The sequence below is a fragment of the Sceloporus occidentalis genome, unplaced genomic scaffold, assembly GCF_023333645.1.
Source record: "Sceloporus occidentalis isolate IW3139 unplaced genomic scaffold, rSceOcc1.0.p SCAF_24, whole genome shotgun sequence".
Lineage (NCBI taxonomy): Eukaryota > Metazoa > Chordata > Lepidosauria > Squamata > Phrynosomatidae > Sceloporus > Sceloporus occidentalis.
The window spans coordinates 8,977,663-9,002,898 of NW_028317004.1; the positions used below are offsets into that span (position 1 = coordinate 8,977,663).

Below are 25,236 nucleotides of genomic sequence, written 5' to 3' on the forward strand. Positions count from 1 at the left end.
TTCATACTACCTCGAAATGTCTTTACTTACTTTTGTTTTCTTTGTGGGTTTTGAAGGGAACCTTATTTTTTATTTTTTTACCGATTAAAATAGAATATTTGTTTTGATGAGAAATCAAAGTTTAGTAAGAAAGAAAATGCATTTCTTTTAAGACATACTTCCCTACAGCTGGAGCTACAAATCAATAAAATTGTTATCCAAAAGGCATTTCTATTTTTTATCATTCTGCGTTATGTGACACTATCAAAATTTAAAAATGTATGAAACCCAAAATCTAACTTCCCTCTATAGATTATTTTTAACAGCTCAAAGTCAGATGAAGGGAATTCAAATCCACGGGAAAAAAATGCCATGTTTCACTCCCTAGAGGTTATTAAGCCAGCCCCGAATTGTACAATCTTTCAAAATTGCTTTGACTGTGCATAGTAATGTACCAGAGACCCCTGGTTTTTAATTTACAGAATCGCTTTCTTTTCAACATAAAACAGATTGGTTTTAGAAACTTTCTGTCCCATGTGTTTTATAGCGCAATGACCTTGATTTATCAAAGAGTAGAACTCAACACAATCATTTGTTCCAAAACCACAATTTTTTATGATAATTATTAATGGTTTCTTGTGAGAAAACCTAATGCATACAATTTAGTAAAGTGATACAATAATATATAGACCTCAATGACATAGAACATTTTAATCTCTAGACTGTAAGCTCGTTTGAACAGGGCCCTCCTCACCTGTTGTCTATGTAAGTCAATTTGTTATGTTACATACTACTAGTTATGTCCTGTCTACCCATTGTACAGCGCTACGGAATTTGATGGCGCTATATAAAAAAATAAATAATAATAAAGCTGTAATAAGCCTAAGAGATCATAGTTGTTTAATGATGGTTTGTATCACAAACATGTTAAATCGACTTATACATTCAGATTCGTACACATTTTAACTAAATTTGCCTAGTTCATTCATTCATTTCTGCGCTTCTCTTTCACTGTGGATTGACAAGCATTATTCTAGCCTCTTGGAGAACTGCCTCATCAGGGGGAGGTTGTCCCTGTGGTGTGCGGTGATACAGAAGGAGGCCTGGGTAACGCAGCCGATCTATGGGAGAAGCAAATCACTGGAGAAGAAGAATGAAGAAGCGGAGAACACAAGGAAGAAGGAAAAGAAGCGGAGGACAGGAAGAAATAAAGGAGTAGAAGCAGAGAACAAGAAGCGTAGCTGTAGAGACGCGGAGAAGGTAAGGAGACATTGAGAGAGTGTTTGACAGAGAGTGAGAAAGAGTTGTTTCCGAACTGAATTTCGTCTGAACTGAAAGGGCAGGAAACAAACTTTGTTGTCCAAAAAATGAAACAAATAATTTGTCCGAATCATTTTTGTCCATGTGCATAGGTCTGATGTTAAACAATGGAGGCAAACATTTTTGTGAATGTTTGAAATAAGGTTTGCATAATGCCAATGTTTCCTTTTAAAAGGTGTGGATACTATGGATTGATAGTCATGCTACCATGTTTTGGTACTTTGATGGATTTATAATACTTATATATATATATTCATATAACTTTATTTATATAGTTTAAATAATAGACAAAACCGGGCCCCAAGGGATAGATAATGAATGCCCATTAGGTGTCTGCAATGGGGTGAGGCAAATAATACACCTTCAAGGCAGACACAGGGCCCCCTGCCCAGTGAGTCCCGACATTGAGCCTTTGGGTAGGGCTAGTCACAAAAAAAATAAAAAGCCAGATGAAAACTGCATTAGTTTTAGGTGGCGTAAAATTAATCTTGTATATTCCTATTGCCGGTTTATACTTACATTATACCATACTCAATTCTCATCAAACCAGAAGCAGTAATTGTCATTAAAAAAGGCAACTAACTCCTTAAGAGGATATAAAATTAAATACATGTTACCTCCACCTATAATCCACAAAGCTTAAAACAAAAAATAGACAAAAAAAACCCAGGAGGGTGAAAAGTGCTCCAACTCTATGTGGCGGTTTATTAAATACACCCCAACGAGGCACAAGGGGGGATTCTGTTACATCTTTTATAGTCAATGGAGGGTGCGATATACCCTCTAACTATATGGGCTGCCGACACCCAGGAGTGTATAAGCATGCTTCTGTGCGATCGGTGGTCATTTTACAATCTGAAACACTGGTCACAGACCAGAACTTTTGGTTCCCATTTGCTTTTTGGTTTTGTTTTTAAAACAATGGTCTGAATAGTAAAACTTTTTTTTTTAAGATTGTACTTTTGGATGCAAACCTCAAATGGTATGGTAGGCGGTTTAGAGGGACGCCTCCTTGGTGGGCCCTGTGCCTCAAATATATTTGGTTAATAGTGGAGCCTTTGGCCTATACTATGGTTAAAAGGGTTTCGTTTGGGATAAGGACATGTGAAGTGTCTTTCACTTAACTTTCATGACTTGACTGCTCAATTTAAAGTCACATACACTTTCAGGCAACTTACATTACTAAATATATGAATTGCGGCATTCAATGTCTGTCAAGTCTGGCCAGGTGAGTTAATCCTAACTTGGTTTACCACTCAGCTCTGGGAAACTTTCCTGTAAACTTCTGCTTTAGTGCAAAATCCTTAAGCTGAAAACATGAATTTAACTAACATAAATGGAAGAGAACATATAGACTCTTCACAACTTATTATTTTTCTTCTCTATTCATGTGACATCATCATACCTGGGACGCTGCTTCCTTGGGCTACCACGGGGAAACTCCGGGTCATGGGAGCAGTGTTGTGAAACATCCCACTCCCTGCCCACTTTCCCATCAACAAAAGTGTGTGTCCCACAACATCAGTGGGACCACCAACCATCAGTGGGACCACCAACCATCAGTGGGACCTCCTACCTGCATCCCGCGAGGGGGACTCCGGGAAGCTGAAGCCAGAAGTTTCCCAGGTATGGTCATCATTATTCAGCAACCAAGCTTTACTTACTAAGAGCCTTCTTAGGCACAAAGCAGTTTAAAAAAAAAAAAAAGAAAACAGTAAACATATGTGCAGTGTATATTAGAGAAGTGTGATTAAAGTGTGATTCATTTACGCGCAAAACACATTAGTGAATAATCTTTAATTTTAAAAATAATAATAATCTATGATAACAAACACTCATACGATATATTATGATCTTACTGAGTAATTTTATACTGGAGACCTCAGCCAATGTAACACTGCAGTTATTCAGTAGCAGCACTTCCAACATGGTTGAATGTAGCAGCTCAGTTTAGGGAAATGCTTTATTCACAACATGGCATATTTGCTCATTAACCTCTGCAACCCTGAAAGCCATTATGATCACTCTTTTCCCATATTCTGGGAGCACAACACAAAGGTGTACTATAACATTTATAAATCTGTACATTTCCTAAGAATATGAGCTAGTAAATGTAATCACATATAACAAGTTTAGAATAACCCGAGGTGAAAATGTCCTAATGTTACCAAATATTTTCACTCATTACACATGTAAATTAATAAAATATCGTTGGTATATTGAATGAATGTTATACTCAGTAAGGCAAAGTGCTGTTCGCGCATATTGTTGAAAGAAAAAACTAAAGAGTGCGTTGGGGGCAGGAGACAGGTGTGAGGATGGGCAGAGGTTGGAAAGTTATAATAGGGCAGTAATAAGGTGGAGATAATAAGGCTTAATTTAGTGACTGACATATACGGTTGTTTTATATATTATTTTATATATCAATTCATATATTGATACAGATGTCTCAGGAAACATTGTTAAAAACAAATGTGGCATTCTAGAGCCCAGCAACACAAATTGTTCAATAGAGGGCTGTTGAAGTGTGTTGAATGCTCATACGGATAAACAAACTCCTTTCCACTATATTCTTATCTTTGCATATTTGATGTTCTTGTAAGTGTCGCTTTTGGTTTGCTGCATCATCCCTTATTTTCGTTTTATTATATTGGCTTGTCTCCAGATCTATTGGCCACATCAATCACTGGAGTATAGCAGTGAGATGAAAGATCTTTAGAAATTAAATTCTGACACTGTGCTTATTTATTTATTTTTGCTTGCCTCAGAAAGCAAGATACAGCTAAAAAAGAAAGTTAAGCCATGTTGTCCCACCAATAGCCTCTAGAGGACAAACCCCATATAAAGTATCTAGTCACAATACAAATGCTCCCAAACTTTAATCTGTATGCGGCAGAAAGTGCAGTTTAATGACATCAGAGGATGATGCAAGCTACTATCTAGGAATTTTACACTAAGATTTCCAAACAGATCAGAAATACAGTGAGTTTTTACGACTAGAATTATTTGTGAGGATTATCAGTGTTAATGAAATTAGGTATTTACTTCTACTTAACAACACAGAGGTAGCTATCATTCTTTTTGGTCAAGTCTGTACGGAAAAGGTGCAATCTTATCTCCGGCTCACTAAATCCAAATAAACCGAAAGCCACAACAGGATCCTGGGGTTTTCCCTTAATAGAAGCCTATAATTACAATAGTATTAGTTTTAAAACAAATGTTCCCAGATTTGAGCATAGGTTGGAACACTCATGAGTTCTCTCAACGAGATTTAAAAGGATTCATCCAAATATAGACCCCTTGCTCATTGTACCTTCTACCTAGAGAGATACCGGCCGCACAGGGGCCTAGGAATTATTCTCAGTTTTCTCACGAGTAATTTAATTAAAAGGTAATTTGTCTCACATTTTTACATGGACTAAATCTGGGATTAGTCTCATATGTAGATAGACATTTTTACTCTATAATGGAACAAGTGAGCAAAAAGTTGAGACACTTTTGAGGAGGCTCGCCATAAGGTCCCTGACGTTTGTGCAATTATCTATTCTATTATACATATCTCAAAAACGTATATATGTGATATCATATACACAACTACTTTATATGCTTTTAATCAATGTTAAACAGGCTAGATTTTATAAAGACACTTTCGAGAAGAGTAATTAATAACATCATTAAAAATTAACTTTTTTGGGGTACATTAATTAATATGGGAAAACTACAGCATTCATTTTATAGTATGTAAGGGATGCTGGATCTCCATTTTATGAAAATTATCAGGACTATTATCAGGATTTACAGCGGTTTAATTGTAATATTTTGTATTTTTGTGTTTCCATTTCGATATGTATTAAGAATGACTCATTATCTAATGTACATTTAATTGTTCCCTTATCTCTTCACCTCTGTTTTGTATTCAGCATTGTTGTATGTGTGATGAGATTAGTCTGGTGCTGATGGTGCCTGCATAATCCCTTGCTAGAATGTTATGTATTCATTGTGTTAATAATTTCCTGTTTGTTAATTTCCCCATCTCTGCTGAAAGTGGCTATATAAACATTGCCCAGTGCTAATAAAGTGTGTTCTTTTGCATTCTAACGGGCGTGTTGTGTCGTGACTTGTGTTGGAGTTCTTTTGGGAGATCATTTTCCCCCCAGAGAATCTCCTTTGCTCCAAGAATGAAAGCAGTTACCCATCTTCGCTACAAGGAAGGCAGCAGCGATGAATAGGGACTTCTTTGTTCCCGTTACATTGTATGTTTCAGGAATAGCATTTACACTGTATATTGCCCAATACTAAGGAACCATGCAAGAAAACAGAAAACTGAGCTGCATATATTATTATATACCATATTATATTAGATAACTATGTTTCAACAAGGTAAAATGATATATGTGAATATTGGCAATAATGAATATGACGTCAGATTCAACACCCAACTCCTTTTGCTACTGGCGCATACCAAGTTGCAGAATGGGAAAATGTGGAATGATTGGTTTAAATAGAAAATGCCAGTATCACAGATTTAGCATAAGTAAACTAATTTATTAAAACTTACAGTAGCTTGTGGGATTTATTTATAAATCAGTATAATTGTTTTGGAGATGTTGCGGTTAAAAGTTGACTTTACGGAAGCTGAGAGCAGTGGTAGCTTGGGACAGGATCAGCATTATCAGATAAGCACACTGTCCGGAGGTTCTCCCCACCTCCTCATTCACGCTTACAAAGACTGCCTGAATTAATACACAACAATCAGAAATCTAACAACAGCTGAGATATAACACAATGGGTATAAATAACCATGAAGATCCCAAGAACAGGAACATAAGATAGCTGCTCCCATAGTATACATATAGTTTAGGTTTCTGATACATACATTTTGCTTATTTTAGGGTTCAAGTTGTGTATACTTCTGTAAAAAAGCAATATTTGGCAAAAGTGAAAAATCTGTGAAATGCTGTACCCCGCCACATCAGTTTGCACCAAAACTGTATTGAAATCAATAAAAAATATCCCTAAAGCAAAAGAATGCTTACAGAACATAGTTCCTTACAACACAATGAACAGATGTATAAAAATATTTTTTAGCAGAAGATGGACTTACCTGGCAGAAAATTCTGACAACACATATGTCAGAAATTAAGTGAATTGTAGCTATAGACCATGCTGAAGATGGCAATACTGCACTGCTACTGCCACCTCTGGGAGAGCCAAAATTCGGAAAATACAGGGCTCTGTAATTAATTTGATGTTTCATTTGTGTGTAGATTACCTTTGTAGGGGATTTCTTACAGCTTAAACTACATCTTTCTGTAACTGTTTCTCCCACATTTGGTTAAAAAATGAAGCAATTTAAAAAAAGTAGCATTGTCTGTTTTAGAAAACCTTTGCTACCGACCAAAAATCTTGCTATAGGGTGTGAGTGCTTAAAAATGTAAAAAATGCTAATTTAAAGCAGAAAACTTGCACAAGTTAGAACTCCCTAATTTCAATGCAATATATTTTTAATGGCATTTCACCAAAGCCAATTTGCATCAGCACTTGTATACACTCACTTGCAAGATTCATTAACCTGTGAGTTCCTCTCGGGTTGGAACCTCTCTTCCCCTGGGGATTGCAAGGAGGGAGCTGATTACCCCCTTTTTCCACACCCTGGTTCAGGGAGTAATAAAATTAAACTGGGGGTATAGTCTCCTCAGATTATGTATTAAAAAAGAGTAACATGACCCTATACGAAGCATGGGCGCAATACTGTGCTGACTCCCAAATTCTGTTCCCATGGGATTTAAAATAAACTAAATGCCCTTCAGGCACCCCACTAAAGTGAGGGGGTCAAAATGTCTTTGGAGAGACACGGAGTCGGACCCTATCAAAGTGCATTCAAAGGTGCACAACCTTTTGCTGGTTCATCTAGCAAAAAGTTTGTGAGTTTCAGATAAAAACATGCAAGCTTTCATTCAACTTGCATGCCCTCTCCTTCAACCTGCAACATTTCAAGCACTGTTTTGAGAGTGTTTCAGTATGACACGACAACTTAGTTAATAGACCCATTTGCCTGGGATGCAAAGCAACCTGCTGGGTTGGACGTTATTTGACCTGCTAAGGCCAAAAAAAAAAAAAGCTAAACAAGACATCATAGTGTACTACTGGTCTAATGGAAACCCTATATACTGGACAGCAATACAGGCAATAGAAACATGTTATACACTAATTTTACAAAACCATCAACCCTTATACCTGGTCGCAGAAAACTCCATAACTAGACCAACACATTTTAAACGGAAAAACTGTGTTTTAAATCTTTTAATCCTGAGACAAATCTCAAACACCTCCATTTATTGTGGCAGACAATTTTTTTTTCAATTCCAGAGAACCAAAGATCCTGAAAGACTTCAGTGATGAAGAGGTTAATTTTGAATTGTACTTAACAAAACAACATTTGTTCGCTGTTTATGGGTAAACCAATAACGAAACAAATAAAAATGGAAAAAAAAAAAAAGGTTAAATATAGTATGTACAATTACAGTGGAATAAAAACATAAAGAATTACAAACATTAAAATACATAGAATGCGTCAGAAGTGACATTTAAATACTTATAAGGAATATAGTCTTGCTGTGCAGAACCAAAGTCTCCCAGGTACAGGCCCTTTTAACCCCTACAGCACTGGCGAGGGACAATATTTTACATTTGATCACTGAACAGGATGGTCACAGCTAAACAAATTGTATGAAGTTTGCCATGTTATAATGCACCAGAGCAAAATGTAATAGCTCAGATTGCTTCTTAAGCTCTGTAATACATTTGTGGCCCACAAATGGTTTAGCATTGTAGTTCCTTGTAGCCATTAGATATAATAAGAAAATTGATATCAATGTTAAACAGATTAGTTTAAAACCAAATAAAAAGCAAAGGGAGCAATTGTTTTTTCTGATGTTTCGTGGCAATATCACACACCGTGAAACAGGAGACTGTGGGGGTTAAAATGGGAATATTACAAACCTGTCCATGGGAGAGACCAAACAATGAACAAGAAGGCAATATCTTTTTGAACTGACATCACATCATTAGCTGTACCTTTATTTTGGCATCAATGCTTTGGTCACACAATACTGACTGTGGTTCCAGATGTTTCATTTTAAACACCCAGCTATACAAGGTAGGTCTGTTGTAGTTTGTTTAATTATTATTATTTGTTTATATTTTTTGTCTGTATCTTTGAAGTTCCAACAAAACAGTTCATCATCCCTTTCCCCCCCTTCACAGGAGAGTTGAAGGGCAAAACAGTGAGAGAAATAGGTGGCTTTTTATTATTAATATGAAAAAAATCTAGAAGTCTAAAAAGAAGAGGGGACCTCTGTTGTGGCTAATTCATCCCTTCAGTGTACATGTTCTGCAGCAAAGTTGCTGAAGTACTTTTCTTATACACAGATTGTTCTTTTTCACTAACATACAGAAGCTACCCTCTGCCCACGCTTCTTCCGTTGCTTTCCAGAGGTTGAGAGTAGGAAGGAGCAGAAATATCAAGATTTTGAATGGGACACGGTGGACACGAAGTTAGATTTGATTTGGTAAGAACAGGCAGATTGGAGAAACCATTCAGCAGGCAGGAAACAAGCAAATTTGATCCATCAAGGGGAAATTTCATTCAACATTGTTTCGACAGGAAGGAATATAGTGGTCCGACAGTGAGTGATTGGAATCCATTGATGGAAGAGAAAAGAAAAAACAGTACAAAGTTAGAATATAACGAGAAATCATGATAAATATCACAGCATTTCATGTAGGATCAAGAAAGAAAATAACAAACAGCTGAAAAGGAAAGTAATGTTTAAAAACCCATAAAATAAAACAGTCTGAAAAATTTAACTCAGTATCTATCTTGCCAACTTATCTATGCCCACAAAAATGTTATTATCTAAGATTGTGTTGACAGGCTTCTGGGATATTCAGATTCAGATATAACAGATGAAGTGGCTGCATCCAGACACAATAGCTTCTAATATACTTTATATGATTGTTATCAACCACAGTAAGTACAGAAAATGTCCATGACTGGGGCAGAGACTAGTCAATGATAGTTGCTTGGGTGGCCGTTGAAAGAAAGTCAACATATATATTAATGTATGTCCTAGCAATTCAAATGACCAAAGTGGGACATACTTGTCTTTAGGGGTATTATTAGAGGCCTGTCCAAAGGCAGTGCTTAACAGAAACTTTTTTATGTGTTATTGTACCTTGTTGGTAGTTATGTATGTAACCAACTAAGGTATCTAGACAAAAGTATTTTGTTTACATACTTAACTTCTAAATCCATTTTTTGCTTGCTATATACATATTATTTGGACTTTTAGGGCTGTAGAACACTTATAGCTATCACACATTCTCCTAGAAAAGAGGAATATCAGTGGAGGGGAGAAGGTTAAGGGTCTCAAAGGGAGGACAACTGGAAGCATGTCCTGTTGACAATAAGTGGCATATCACATCAGGCTTCGAGAGTTGCCATTGGAAAGTGCCCACTCTCCAAGGGAAATCACAAGGACCCTGTTATTCTTATGTGTATACACAGGTGTATATTTTGTACCGATGCAGTGCTTGGGCTTGCATTCTTTAGAAATTTTGGCTAAAAAATATGAAAAAATTTAATTTCTATGTATACTCCCATAAGACTTAAATGTTATTAATACATCATACATATGGAAAACCATTAGCAACAGCGATGTTTTCAGCAACTAATGGCAAACTGGTTGGAATTGTGCACTGGAGCTACCAATGACACAAACATAGCTTATTAACAGTCTGTGTTTACCTTTTTAATGTCATATCATTTTGTAAAATGTCGATAGAATTGTTAATGAGATATAAAAATTGTCTACTCCTAAACAGCTTTAACAATTACTTCTAACACCATAAAAGAAAGGCATATGCAATTATTTGACACTCTATAAATAAGCCTGGTGTGAAAAGGGTTTTGTTCTTAGATGCTGTTCTTGTACTGCATCCAACAGACCAAAAACAACTCAAAGAAAAAAAATGACAAAGGCATGAAAGAGCTAGAGAAAACAAATGAGAGATGCAAGTCCATTGCTCACTGGGACACACTGAACAGAAAATATCTAAACAGGACAATCAAGACATATTTCATAAGATAAGAATAAAAAGATATTGATGTGCATCCCATGCAGGCATTAATTGTCAAATACTTAAACACCGTAGACTATGCAGCATGATTTCAAAATTCAGACACAAGTAACCTTCATTTAGGGCTTTGCTGAAAGCACTACATAGCATTTAATTGCAGCACTGTACATACTATATTGTTCCGATAAATTAACAATTATCATGCAGCTTTATGTCTAAATAATACATTTTTGGGGGGACTGAATACTCAAACGGGGTGAGAATTCCATTCTCCTATAGAGAAAAGAGCTTTTGGAAGAGTAACCTAGTTTTTTTAAATGAAGCGCATTCCACCGACATTATATGAAGGGCTGACAACTTCCACTGTTGCTTTGTTACTCTATGGAAAGAATCAGACTAAATAGGATGCTACCTCCCCTCTAAATTTGGGGCCAGTCTGCATCCCGTACCCACGGCACTCAGGACGCTCTTAACAAAGCGGCTGCATCATCTCTCTGCCAAGGGATGATCATACATGACAACGTGGTGGCGCAACATAACTCTAGCTCTGCTAGATAATTTTCAAAACATAGTCAACCTCGCTTGTTTTAAATTAAAAGCCTGGGCTAAGTGGCAGTGCAAATCAGCACATGGTGGGGCATGAAAACACAGTCAATTTGCTGACATGGTGCATCTAATGGGGTTCATTTTGTTTCTATGAAAGATATTCCTAGAGTGATGGATGGTACCTGGTAGAAAACACTGTTTGATAAATTGACTGTACAGAATGCATTAAGTGATACTTATACAAAAGATTAAACCCATAGGCAAGGCTGCTCAAGTGCAAATGTTTCACCAAGGGTCACATGATTTAACTTTGCTTTGAAAAACCCTATATATTCTTATTTCAAATTCATATACAGCTCCTTTAAACATCCCTTAGGTGCTGGGAATGTGTTTAACGAATACCGCTTCACCGAACACCAGATGGCAAATAGCCTTCACCATATACAAATTAACAGAGGGTTTGTGAAACTTCCCATTATACATTTTATGATCTGTAAATAATATATGAATGAAAATGAAATCTCAGTTCAACACCTGTGGTTTCACATCATGAAGGGGATATTGAGAGATATGAAAGGGATCTAAAGCTCCTGGTATAGCTCGAGAAAACAAATGTAGTGCTTCTCATTCTAAACCGAATGCCATGTGAGCAGTAACGTACCTAGTGGGGGGCGGGGGGGGCGGTCCGCACCGGGTGCCGCTCATCAGGAGGGTGCCAACTTGCCGGCACCCAGCACCCCTCCAGAGACGGACAGTAATGTCCGTCGCTAGAGGAGCAGACTCGCAAGGGAGCGGCTCCCTTGAGTGATTTTAAGACGGGTTCAACCCTTGTGGATTGGTATATGATTGGTATATGTGTGGATTGGTATGTGTGTGGATTGGTATGTGTGTGGATTAGTATGTGTGGATTAGTATGTGTGGATTAGTATGTGTGGATTGGTATATATGTGGATTGGTATATATGTGGATTGGTATATGTGTGGATTAGTATATGTGTGGATTGGTATGTGTGGATTGGTGTATGTGTGGATTGGTGTATGTGTGGATTGGTGTGTGTGTGGATTGGTGTGTGTGTGGATTGGTGTGTGTGTGGATTGGTATGTGTGTGGATTGGTATGTGTGTGGATTGGTATATGTGCGGATTGGTAAATGTGTGAGAGTGATGGGTGTTATGCTGTACCATTTCCAATGTATTTTTCATTATATAATTATGCTCTAGTATATCATAACTCCCATCACTCTATACTGTTCCATACAGTGGCAGAGCTGGGAGACAGAGGCCTTGCACCCCCACCGCAGGACTCCTGAAAGGTAAGTGAACTTCAAAGGGGGAGAGGGTAGATAGTTAGGAGGGGGTAGATAGGGAGAAGGGAGTGAGGCGGGGGGATAGGGGGTAGATAGGGAGAAGGGAGTGAGACGGGGTAGGTAGGACAAAAGGGAGTGAGAAGGGGTAGATAGGGCAATCATACTCCTATCATGCCAAGTCTGCGAGTACATCCTGGAATCTGGGTATGCCAGGGCATGACAGGAATGTGATTGCTGATAACAATCATATATATATATATATATATATATATATATATATATATATATATATATATTAATATTGTTATTTAATTGTTTTGTCCTATTTTGGTGTGTTAGATTTTTTTTATGGTGTGGGGGGGGGGTCATATTCGGTTTCGGCCAGGTAAATGCTGCATTTTCGGTTTCAGCCCAGAATTCGTTTGGTGCATCCCTACTACTAATGAAGTGGTAGGCCTACACCACATCAATGTTTGGCTTAGTATATAGTGATAGGAGTTTTGCTGCACTATTGTCAATGTCTGGCTCAATGTATAGTGATAGGGATTACGCTGTACCACCGTCAATGTGTGCCTCAGTATATAGTGATAGGTGTTATGTTGTACCACCATCATTGTCTGCCTCAGTATATAGTGATAGGTGTTATGCTGTACCACCGTCAATTTCTGCCTCAGTAAATAGTGATAAGTGTTATGCTGTACCACCGTCAATGTCTGCCTCAGTATATAATGATAACAGTAAGTGTTATGCTGTACCACCTTCAGTGTCTGCGCCGGTATATTACGTAGAAGCTATGCAGTTTTAAAGTGTGTGTGTGTGGGGGGGTGCCACATACAGGATCCGCCCCAGGTGCCAAATACTCTAGGTACGCCCCTGCATGTGAGTAACCTGGAAGATGTCCTATCACACGTTTGGTTTCATGGCTTGTCACAGGTTACTCTAAAAATAAATCACTGAAGGACAAATGATCGAAAGGACATTGTGGTTACATAGGCATGAGTTTAGGAGGTAAAAACTGTATATGCAACATGTTACAGACTGACCACCAAAGTCTGGGCAATCCTTCACTTATCACATCATCGGAAATACAGCCATTTAGACAAGAAATTTATTAGAGGAGGAATAAAAAGATAAAATGTTCTTTTGAGAAGACTTTTCCCCGTTACTATTTATATATTTGTTTCTTCTTTTGCCAAGGACTAAATATCTTTCAAGGAACAATCTTGCATACCCCCAGACTAATTTATTGTAATGATATTGAAAAATATTATTTCACTGTCAACAACTGACTGATTGTGTTGGGCTGTTTTACTGGGTACATGAATGTCCTGTAGGTTCCATCCACTCACCATCTTTACAGACTGTTCCCACTACACAGACACTGCCTTCCAGCACGTAGCTGTCCAGACAACCCGTACAGTTTTTGTCTCCCGGGCCAGAACAAGTTAAGCAACTGGCATCGCATCTGCAAAAAATTAGAAAAACTGTTACAAGCCACATACGGAAAAATGCATCTTATTTTCTGCAAAGTGCTAGCAATATGCATTAAAGTCTACTTGTCAAATTAAATGTATTTGATGTAGGGGGAAGAAGGAAACAAACACCAGATGTGCCAAGGTCTTGATGAATAAAGAACCCCAGTGATTCCCAGCCTGATAAGGTGCCTACTGATATAACAAATGAACTGCAGAGTAAGGACTACGCTAAGAATTATGTTCTGGATCACTTCTTCAACATGTCACAGAGAACACCGGGTGTGTTGGGTTGGCCCAAGACCCAACCAAATGCTTCATTTGAAATGCTGACATTTTGATATTCATCATTTCCATGGTAATTGATGGAAGCTGTAAGTGGTAACTAGCTGGCAGTGCGCTGCTGCTTGGAAAGAAGGTTAGGTACTGGGCCATCTGAGCTTTCCTGTCAGCCTCCCATTCACTTAATTTGAGAAGCACAGCTGGTCCTACTATATGCTACAAACTCATGGATCCAGTCACCGTAATAACACCGAAACCTTGTAAAGATATATAATGAGCATTAATATGTGTGTAACTGCAGGCAGAACATCCCGCGTCCATGTAATTAACTATGGCAGACCAGTTAGATTTCATTTGATGTGAACGCAGAGCTAAAATGTATTATTAAATAGAGGGAAGTGTTAATTAAACTTAGACATTCCAGATCCATCCCTGACTCTGACTGGATACACCAAACTACTTTAAAATATTAGATATTTCTATATTATACTTTATTATTACTGTTATACCCATAATTATGAATGAATGAAGTCTGAATACATATTTTGTTTTCAAAAATTAATTTTTGAATATCCCCCCCCCAAACATGTGGTCATTTTGCATATACTTAAGTACCAATATATTTACATAGATTAGAACAGCCTGTTTTCAACACTGGAATAAAACCCTAGTAATATAGATTCTACTTGCAAATGTGAAACTTTTTTTTTTAACACATATGACAACAGGAATCTGAGGATGAACAGTATGCATTCAGCATTCAAATAAAGTCAAACACACCGTTAAAAGGTTCCATATTCCTGAGAAATGTTATTTTTGAATTGATGAAAAAGAAATGATTTGACGTTACCTTTAAACAACATGGTAGTAATGAAAAAAAAAATATGCAGGGTCTCAATGGATCACAGAATCACTTGTAGTATGTCTAGACTGTGACTAATAACATTGTTAATACAAAGCACTGAGCTATGCAAGTTACAATAAGCTGGTTAGACTCCAATATATTATAAGGCATTAGTACTTATTATTTTATATTCCACAGCGCTGTACAATGGGTTAACAGGACATAACAAGTAATATATTTTACTTAAAGAAACAACAGGTAAGGAGAGCCCTGCTTAAACAAACTTACAACCTAGCGGCATCTACTAATTAGCAGAAGGAAAATGGAATTTTAAGCAAAGCAAAAAAAAACTATTTTGGTTAAAACTGTTAAACCCTGAGCATAATGTAAAATTTGAGATCAAAAATGTACTCCCAAGATTTTCGAAATCAGATTATGCTCTAATGTAACAATTGATAATGTAGATGCAATTAACAAAAGAACAATTTGAAATAAATTATATTCTACCCAATAAATCAACTTACTTTTTGCAGGTTTTATAAACATTCGGTTTGGATTGTGCCAAGTAATATCCGGGACCACATGTTTGTACGCATCTTCCATCTTCAAATAAGGTGTCCTCGGTACAGTTTATACAGTTGTCTATTCCAGGACCTACAAATCAAAACAGAATTCTCATTGTACATCGTGAAAGCACTGGTTATGTAGTGCTGACTACCTTGTGACACATGTAATTATGTGAATAATGCTGAATCGGCTATAATTGGAGTTACACGTTTGTCTGGATATCAGAAAGTGTTTCTGAGCTTTATCATTCTGTCGCCTCCATGGAAGCATTATCAGTTAGCTAATGACTATTATCACATTGGTAAGGGGAGAACAAGAATGAATTATATTTATAAAAATAACTACATTCATCTTGGTCACTATATGGCACATTGATGTTATTCTTCCCCTTAAATAATATCACTTTATATTAATTATCCTATTCCAGAATAGTTTTACTTTTCATTAGTTTCTTGGAATTGCAAGATAATTTATAAATAAAAATACATAGAATACACAATAGAGCACGGCTGCAGGAACTTGATTTCTGTAGCGCCAAAGATGAAATGAATACATAAAGTTCTACATTAAATAATCAAACACCTATAGAATTGGTATGTTAGGTTGCTGGGTTTGAATTACAACAAACCAACATATGATACCTGTACACGTGGCACATGATCTGTGGCATGGCTCACATTCCTTCTTTTGGATACTGTAGTATTTTCCATCCTCACAGCTGATAGCACATTTAGATCCTTGTAAACTACAGAGATACGAGTTAGAGAAACATGTCAACGAATCTGGTACAGGCAATTCACTATTTCCACCTCTATAGACACAGCTTTATATAGAGGAGCATACAGACTTCTAAGCACCACTTCCTATAAACGCAGAACTCCCAGCATGAGAACAATGAGGCATCCTATAATGTCCTCTTCAACGTAATTCCTAATAAACACTAAATACACATAATGATGGAATATTCAGTAAGGACCATATAGAAGCCCTAAAAGAAATACGCACTGCATTATCAAAGGTTTTTCACCCAAAATAATGCAATCAGTAAGTGTCTCATTGCTTTGCTTCTGATTTGCCCGATAAATTAACCTGAAAAAACAGCACCAGTTGGCTGACAATTGAAAGGTTTGGACTGCGAACAAACATTTGACATCCACCTGCCTCAGTCCACATGCTTGCAAGCGCCTTGCGGTGAACCAAATGAAAATGTTCTCGTGTTCTTAACATGAAGGTTTTTCTATAGACATATCTTCAGCGGTTATTAACAAAGAGACAGTATACTGTACATCTCCCTGACTGTATTCCCTGCCTGTTTAGAAGCTGCTAAACTATCCTGGATACTGCATCCCATTAGGGACACGCTTTCTCTGGCAATAAAACAGCATACAAAGATACCGTAATGAATCCTTGGGGCAGTGAACATGTATAGATCAATGCTGCTCCTTGCGCTTCCTTTACAAGTATAGTATGCAGTAACACAGAAAGAATCAAACCCACCCCAAAGCTACAAGCAAAACTAAGTTCCTTTGTAATATAGTTCTCTTCATGTATGTGTTTAAACATCATACCTTAGACCATGCTTGCACTCTGTACAGGTCTGCTCCGAAGTACACGTCTTACAGGTCTCACTGCACTTTCGACACAGGTTCTTATCTGCAAACACAGGAGGATAGCGCATAAAAAATGGCACAATTTATCTATCTATCTATCAATTTATCCTAATGTATTTTCAACCTAAATCAGGCATGCAACTAAATTACAAGCCTTTATGTTCGCTGACAGCACAGTTAATGTGCTACTTGAGTGACAATGAGAAGCTAGCAGAAGAAGCCCACTGGGTTTGCCTTCATAATGCCAATGAGCTGAACAACGCTTCTGCAAACACCTGCTTTTGTAAATAAACCCAAAGTGAGTAATGGAAGCTGAAGATGGGATATTAACAGAACAATTGGATAAAGAACGAATTTCCGTATGGACAGATGTTGCGAGTGTTTTCAGGATCAGACAGAAAATGTTGGAGCCACTGAAGTGCATGACCTTACTTTCATTTAGGTAGAAGCCATCTGGGCAGTTAGTTATGCAGCTGCTGGTTTCTTCATTTAAATAGTAGCCAGATTTGCACGCTGTGCACTGGTCACTGCGGCTCCCAACGCACATTTCACAGTGTGAGTAACATTTTTTACATCTTTTCTTGTCTGCGAAGTAGTGGCCGGAGGGACATTCTGATACACAAATCCTGGAAAAGAACAAGAGAACGGGTTCAGATGCACAGCCAGCGCATGTTACATTAGAGAAAATAAATCACAATGGTGTATGTCTTTTAATAAAACATCATTTATAGGCACGCAGCAGTGGTTTGATCATTTAAAAGTGGGTGCGCCATTACTAAAATGACTCAATAGTTCAAGGAACAACAAAAGGATGCCAAGGAGTATATTCATAAATACATTAGTAAATCTGACGCACAAAGAGTATATATATATTTTTTTTTATTTTTTTTATTATTATTATTTATTTATTTTTTTAATCACCTTATAGCTTAAATATTTTATACGCAAGAAAGTCTCCAAATAGAGGCTTAAGCCACTATGACAAACTTTGGGGTATCGGACATACTACGGTAATACTATCATATTACTCTGCATCTCTTACACATGCAGAATTGGCCATCTCCCCAATAATTAGGACATTGGTCAAGACAGCCCATAGGTGGGACATAAACCTAGTTGTTGGGACATTCATTGTAGATTTGGGACTATAGAAAGGGAATAAATAAATAACACCTCTCATTGACTTTTGATGGTACAGATTAAAAGTCTCTGCTGCAAAGCTTTTCACATAATTGTCAAACTTTATGTAACAGAATATTATACACCATCCATAATGTGATTGATTTTTATACTGCAATACGCTGAAGCAAAACACAAGTTGTCCTCAAATGAAATGTTTAAATTCAATTTTAAATTCAATCAATTCAAACTCAGAATTATTTACGCGATGCAGATTTCTGTTCCAGCAGCAACTGTAAATAAAATATTTGTCTCCGAACGGTTCATTTTAGTTTATCAGATATATAAGTGGAAAATGGTTTGCCATGTAGAGAAAGATCCGCAACAATCACATTGATTTAGCTGCAAGAAACGCTCTGCAAGATAAAAGCTAACTAGAATGTACGGAGTGGTTCTTTCCAGTAATACCTAAGTTTACAGAGCTTCAAAGATGCAGATCCCACCCACTATTACACTCAAACAATAAATATAATAACTTTCTGCATCATTTAACTATATAAATTATTAATGTTTGTGAAGCCATGCAGAGGAGCCACATATTCAAGAGGAGATATAGTCGTCATAATTTTTTTTTATATATAGCTGCTCATTATTATAATTAAGAACAGAAAAAGACATTAAAATCCATTCCTGGTTTATACAATAGTTATGAAATATGCTGCAAGTGTTTAAAAACAATATAATCTAACCTGAAGTAACAGATTATATCAATTGCCAAATGCACTATGGGAAGCCCTTGACATATAACAAAAAATCCCTTTACTTCCGTCTGCACCATTACTACTGTATTACTGCCCAAGCTAAACTATACCTCGCTGTCCCATTCATAGACCCGTGCCGAGAATTCATAGACCAGAGCAGAGAATTCATAGACCAGAGCAGATAATTCATAAGGGGGAGTATGGTCTATTTAGATGTCTTACCTTGTGTTGTTTTTGGCTTTGTAATAAAAGTGTAGACAGTCACTGCAGTGGTGGGGTCCTGGTCCATCACAACCTACATTACTGCATTCTGCGTCACAGGGACCTTTTGGGATTGCGATAAAACAAATCAAATACACTGCACTACATGAACAAGTTATAACATTCTGCGGTTATCTTAAATTCGTTTTTATTGAATGCAAACTAAAGAAACAGAGAAGTCAGGGGTCTCACCGAGCAGTGGACAAAAACAATGCGTGTCTTGTCAAAAGACATTTTGTAACAGACATGAAATACGTAGAATTTAAAGAAGTTATTTAGTAAATTTAAACATATATTTGTATAGTAGACTTAGTTTAGCAATTGTCTCACCTGTATACTCATCCATGCTGTAGTCATCTGATGGTTCCTCAACAGGACTAGAACGCACACGCTCCACTTTTGGGACATCATTTCTAGGGGAGTATGGCTGGACAGATGTCCCATACAGAACTAAAGACCATTCTTTTAGTTTCCCTTTAAGCGAAAACAAAAAGAGAGCTTAAGACCTATGCAGTTCACTAACAATATGTATATTTAATTGTAATATCTATATATGTGTACATACAAACTTCTGCCAAAGCACTTAAAATTAATACTTTTGTGAACAAGTAGTTCAACTGAATAACTTTCATGTAGTTATATCACTTGAGTTGTGATACTTTTCAGGCACGCCACCCAGAAATGTATCAAAACACAATGGGTTATTCAAATTAGTATGTTCAAAATACATATTCATTTATCAACATAAATGAAATCCAGGCTACCCCTGTACTAAACATAAACTTCACTAATCGGTATAATTATACTTTAAGCTATAATTTAAAAATTGTTGTGGAATTACTGGTTTAACAAGGCTTTTAACCTACTCTGATTATAACAAGACTAGATTAATAATACTTTTTTAAAGTTTACTGAAATTGAGCTTAATTTGTCAATTGCTTGGATGCACAGAGGTTTTCTTTGATCTTCGCAGACTTGTGGTGGTTCAGACCTGGGATAAGCACGCACAGTGCTGTGATTATGAAATTTGCTCACTTAATATGTACATGACTTCAAGCAGTTAGAGCTCCTTTTCTGTTAGCTCAGTTGCTTTGTTGGCCTGTATATATTCAGCAATCTGCTTTTTCCAAAAATGTCTGGTTTTGAGATACATAGCTCGTTGAAGCAAGTCCACGGTCCGTCACAAGTACTAATGGACCTGCAAAATATCACAATTTGACTCTCTGGGCTAATGGGCTCGTTGTCACATGGTCTGCTGCATACCATACTATGACCTGTAGGTTGTGGCAGCACCATGAGATTTCTGAGGGAACAATAAGCCTTCTTGCTTGTCTGGTGTCTGTAGATGAGTGTTTAATAATGCTTCTATATACCCCTAAATTTTAGTGGAAGGGTTTTCCATCACCTTTACCCACCATAACTTATGTAATGGTATTTCATGGTTACCCCAAGCCTCAAGTATTAAGTCAGTATCACAACCTCATGCTGACGAGTCCCATGATGGACAAAACAGCTGTCCATGAGTAGTGATCTGCCTATTGCACCTCTTCCCGAGTTTTGTCTAAAGGCTGTCCTGTACAGCGGGCAATTACTTTCAAGGGATCCATGTATAAAGTGGATATAGAGGTAAAAGGTGATCATTGTTGACCTTATTTGCATGCGCCTACCCAGAATCTCTTGTGGTTGTGGCAGCACCATGAGGTTTCTGAGGGAACAACAAGCCTTCTGGCTTGTCTGGTGTCTGTAGATGAGTGTTTAATAATACTTCTACATACCCCTAAATTTTAGTGGAAGGGTTTTCCATCACCTTTACCCACCATAACTTATGTAATGGTATACTAAGACATTAGGAAACTGTTTGTCCACAACAGCTGCAATAGAGTTGGCTTTCCAGAATAAAAATCCTTATCCATAAATGAACCAAAAATCTCTCTGGGGTGTTGGGAAAAAAATCATGTTTTGTATGAAAATGCCACATAGAATTATTGAAAAATAAACATTAGTAAAACATTAAGGATTCAAGCTAAGTGTATTAAGTTAATAGGAATCAACATTGGCCTTAATTCAATTTATATTAAAATAACTTTGCCTAAAGAAATTAACTTTGCAAAGCAAAAGGTGAAATGTTCTTTCTGGAGTCAACTGAAAGGTATAATGTCATTAAAACTATTCTACCACAGTAATAAACGCTGCTCTAAATTGACTTAGCAGATGTAAGATGAATGAAAATATAAACGGTAGACCACTGCTAAAGGCAAAATTAGATAGTACTTTCTAGTTAAATATTCCTTTAAATTGGACATAAAATGATAAAAATATATATCACTCAATAAACAATCTTTCATCATCTGTATACTTTTATAATCCATCTTCGTAAATGGAGCTAAAAAAAGAGCAATTTTTTACTCAAAAGTGATGAATTTCTGAAATAAATTGCAGATGACTCTGATTAAATGTTGTATATTAAGGTGTGTTGCAACTTTAAGATGTTTTGACTTTAAACATACATTTTCTGGGCAATAATCAGCAGCAATTAAACCCTTATATCAAACACAGTGAAACAACTTATTTAAACTGAGGACTGTTTAGTTCATAAGAAGAATTTAAAAAGGAATAATGGAAAATTTTGAGTAAAACATTTCCTTACAATAATGAAGGTATGAACTTCAATTTCTGCCGTTTGCTCTAACATGACAAAAACGAAAACATTTTTGGTAATGCGCTTTCCTTGAATGTTCTAATTAACGGCAGTTTATCAGGCCACGATCAAAAGATAACAAGCAGAAATAGCAGCCAAATACCACAGTTTATTAAGAAAATACCAACTTTCATGCCACTTCATTTTAACAGGGCAAAGGTTATCCAAACTGCATGTATACAAACGGAAAACTGTTTCCACAAGAGGCCTAAATGCTTTTTGTAAATGTTTTATTTCCAGATAAAATCTGGCCCAGTGGAATTAAATGTTCCCTACCTATAAAATGTTCCAGAAATCTGTTATTTTCTCTATCAGCTAGTGGTTCAAAGGTTATTATAATAATGATATCTGTGACTTTCTGTTAACAAAGTAGTAAAGGTTTTCTGAACGGTTTATTTAGAATATGAAAGAGGTTCTGTTGGTATTAGAGCGGATTTAAGCTTTCATGTTTGGGGCAAAAAAAAAAGTACATAAAGCATGCTTTCAGGAGAAGTAAAACCAATTACGGTAAAATATTTTGTAGGCCTCTTGCAACTGGAAAAGTCAAGGATACTTCTTTTGCCGGCCAAGGTCTCTCTTAAAATTGATCACATAAACATTCATTGTTGAAAGAACACAGGATCAATACATTTGATAGCTTTAACATTTTGTGTTACTAATGCTTCCAAACAGAGTCTATCTCTTCTGTTACCAACAATTGAGCTGCCACAAGATGCAGGCCTTAAAAAAGAAAATGCTCCCACAAGCCCAAAAAAGTGATTTTATTTCAATAAAAAAGGGAAAAGTGGAGCATTTGCCAAAAAATAATTAAAATCCCCCTAAAAAATAATGATTATGTAATTAGTTTGATTTGGTACTACTTTTTATGAGCAAAGAAAGAGCGATGAGAAAATGTACTATAGCGGATGTTCTGTATTCACCAGAATATACTTGCAAAATAAAATGTTTTCTGTATGACTATTTTCCATTTTACTACTAGCACAGTTTAATGGTTGAATACATATAGTACCATCAAGGGATGCTATTTTGTGAATGGTACCTTTTTGTGTACATCACTCTGGTTCCTCCGGTGAGTTAGTTTTAATAGTGTTCATGTTTGACAGAAACACTTCTATCTTGTTTGGGAAATTTCTTCTTTACCAATAATGTTTTATATTTTTACATACAGTACCACTGCATTTTGATAAATCTAAACCAATTGGATACTATTTAAATAACAATTGTAAATGTCTTTGTTCCCTTTAGGTTATAAACGTGTTTTGGTCTTACACGGCATTATTTTGGCAAACACTTACCTGGTGTTTTGAAGTTCCTTAGTTGGGATGGGGTGTCATAAATCTCCAGTATCCAATCCCCTGATGCCTTTTCTCCCCAACAGTGAGTCGTCATAAACTCCCAGTTCTTAAACCCCTCCATGGAATGGTCAAACAATCTAGGAAATGTACAGGACAAATTATTCACAGCTGTTGGAGAATACCTAATTTATCAAACCCCGAATTTAATCTTAAAAATGTATAAAACAATTGATATTACGTACATTGCATAAGACCGATTATTCATTTACTGCAAATAAAATGCAGACCAAAAACCCCCCACCAACCAACTGTAATAACTAATCAAAACTCAAAGCACAAATCTTACATATAACACATAATCAATGATTTCATTATATCCTGCTTTGCCAAACCACACAAACTGCACATGCATCTAGAAAAAAGCCACTTTTAGTCAAGCTGGCAGTGTATTCCAATAACATTGAGGGTGATTTGCTTACGCAAAAGGCACTCGGTCAACCCAGCCTGAGCCATCACTCCAGACCCTCTTAGGTCTCATGAACAGTAAGGTTTGAACATTAAAATCTTTATATGGACTACAGGGGAACATACTGTTATGCTTCAAATATGGCCCTCGACAGGTTGTCCCTAAAAAGAATGGATCCTCTGTCAAAGGAACCATATATAAACTGTATCTATGTAATCAGCCTGGTATAACCTGGTACACATTAATTGTTTTACTATTAGATATTACATGTTCTTTACAGTAAGAACAGTAAAGATGGGGAATTCACTAACCACAGATGTTATGCTATTAAATTTGATAGATGCTGTTATATATGGGCTTGATTTTTTTTTGGCAAAAAAAGGATATAATTAGCTTTTGCTTATTCGTTCAGATATCCATTTGGAATCAAGAGAATTTTCCCCCTTTTGAAGCCCAATTGGAAATTGCTTCATTTAGGGGTTTTTTTTTCATTTTTCTCGATCAACAACAAGGTTGAATTTGATAGACTTCTGTTTTTTTCTCAACCTAAATTACAATTTTACTATGTTATGTTACATGCGCAAATCGAATCAATAATAGTAAAAATAATACTATTTTTTTTTTAGATTTTTTAACCCCTTCACGACAAAGCCCTTACATGTACGGGCTCACAATGCATTAATGGGTTTTATATAATTGTCTTAAAATGGTTCTTGTCAAGGTGAACATTTTTTTCATTCTCTGAAAAGTGACATTGAAAATGTTAAATGTGACAAGAGGATGACAAGCTAATTATTGGTTAGCAATCCCTTTCTGTCTTCAAATGTCTACAGAAAATCACTTTATCCACTACACAAATAGTGCGCTAACGAGGAAAGAAAACAGTTCATACAATTTTAGAAGAAAAAAAATATCCTTGGCAATGTAAAGTGAGGTATTGTAAGTACCTCCAAAACCAAAGGTATTGTTGTGTGGTTAAAGAACACTGAAAACGTTTGTAAAAGTATGAAAATGTTTAGAATTACCTCCCAACTAAAACCTTACACAAAGGTTCCATCAACATCATATATATCAAAAATATAATCTCACATTAAAGAAGGGCGTGCCCATGGACGGGATCGCACAGTGACATGTTATGTGACCCCATGGCAGTTCGCATTGAGCGTCTCTTAGTTATGGGGAGAGGAGCAACAGAGAATTGCTGCACTTAGGCACCACACACCCTAGACTATCCTCCATCAGTGTGCAAACTGTGCTATAGTTCACCCTCACAGGAACTAAATGGACTTAATCAGCATTAATCAAGTTAATAAATAGGTTGAGTTTTTTTGCCACGACATCAGGAAACAACTCAATGTAGTCTTCTTTCTGATTTCTTTGGAAAGCTTGAGTTGAAATTTTCACTTGATTTTAGCTGCTTGGGTAATCATCTGCATTTCTGATTGCTGCTTGTTATTACTACAGTGCTGTGAAAAAGTATTTGTCTCTTCCGGATTTAACACTTAAGTGTTTCAAATAATCAACCTTTGATAACACTAAATGCAATTTTAAAATGATTACCAGTATTTCA

The 25,236-nt window shown here is 36.5% G+C and overlaps 1 protein-coding gene across 2 annotated transcripts in view; it reads right to left on the minus strand.

The window, feature by feature from the left end:
• The window catches only part of PCSK5 (proprotein convertase subtilisin/kexin type 5), a 157,876-nt gene that overhangs the window by 41,474 nt on the left and 91,166 nt on the right, over window positions 1–25,236 (minus strand). The window contains exons 13-21 of one of the 2 annotated variants that reach the window (XM_089485067.1): window positions 23,201–23,337; window positions 19,538–19,681; window positions 19,169–19,271; window positions 17,499–17,692; window positions 17,025–17,109; window positions 16,098–16,201; window positions 15,414–15,543; window positions 13,641–13,756; window positions 8,671–8,786 (exon numbers count right to left, since the gene is read on the minus strand). In XM_089485067.1, the coding sequence (XP_089341193.1) occupies window positions 8,671–8,786; window positions 13,641–13,756; window positions 15,414–15,543; window positions 16,098–16,201; window positions 17,025–17,109; window positions 17,499–17,692; window positions 19,169–19,271; window positions 19,538–19,681; window positions 23,201–23,337 (1,129 nt within the window). Of the gene's footprint in view, window positions 1–8,670; window positions 8,787–13,640; window positions 13,757–15,413; window positions 15,544–16,097; window positions 16,202–17,024; window positions 17,110–17,498; window positions 17,693–19,168; window positions 19,272–19,537; window positions 19,682–23,200; window positions 23,338–25,236 lie in introns of those variants that run through there. The other variant, XM_089485066.1, reaches the window with a different exon arrangement.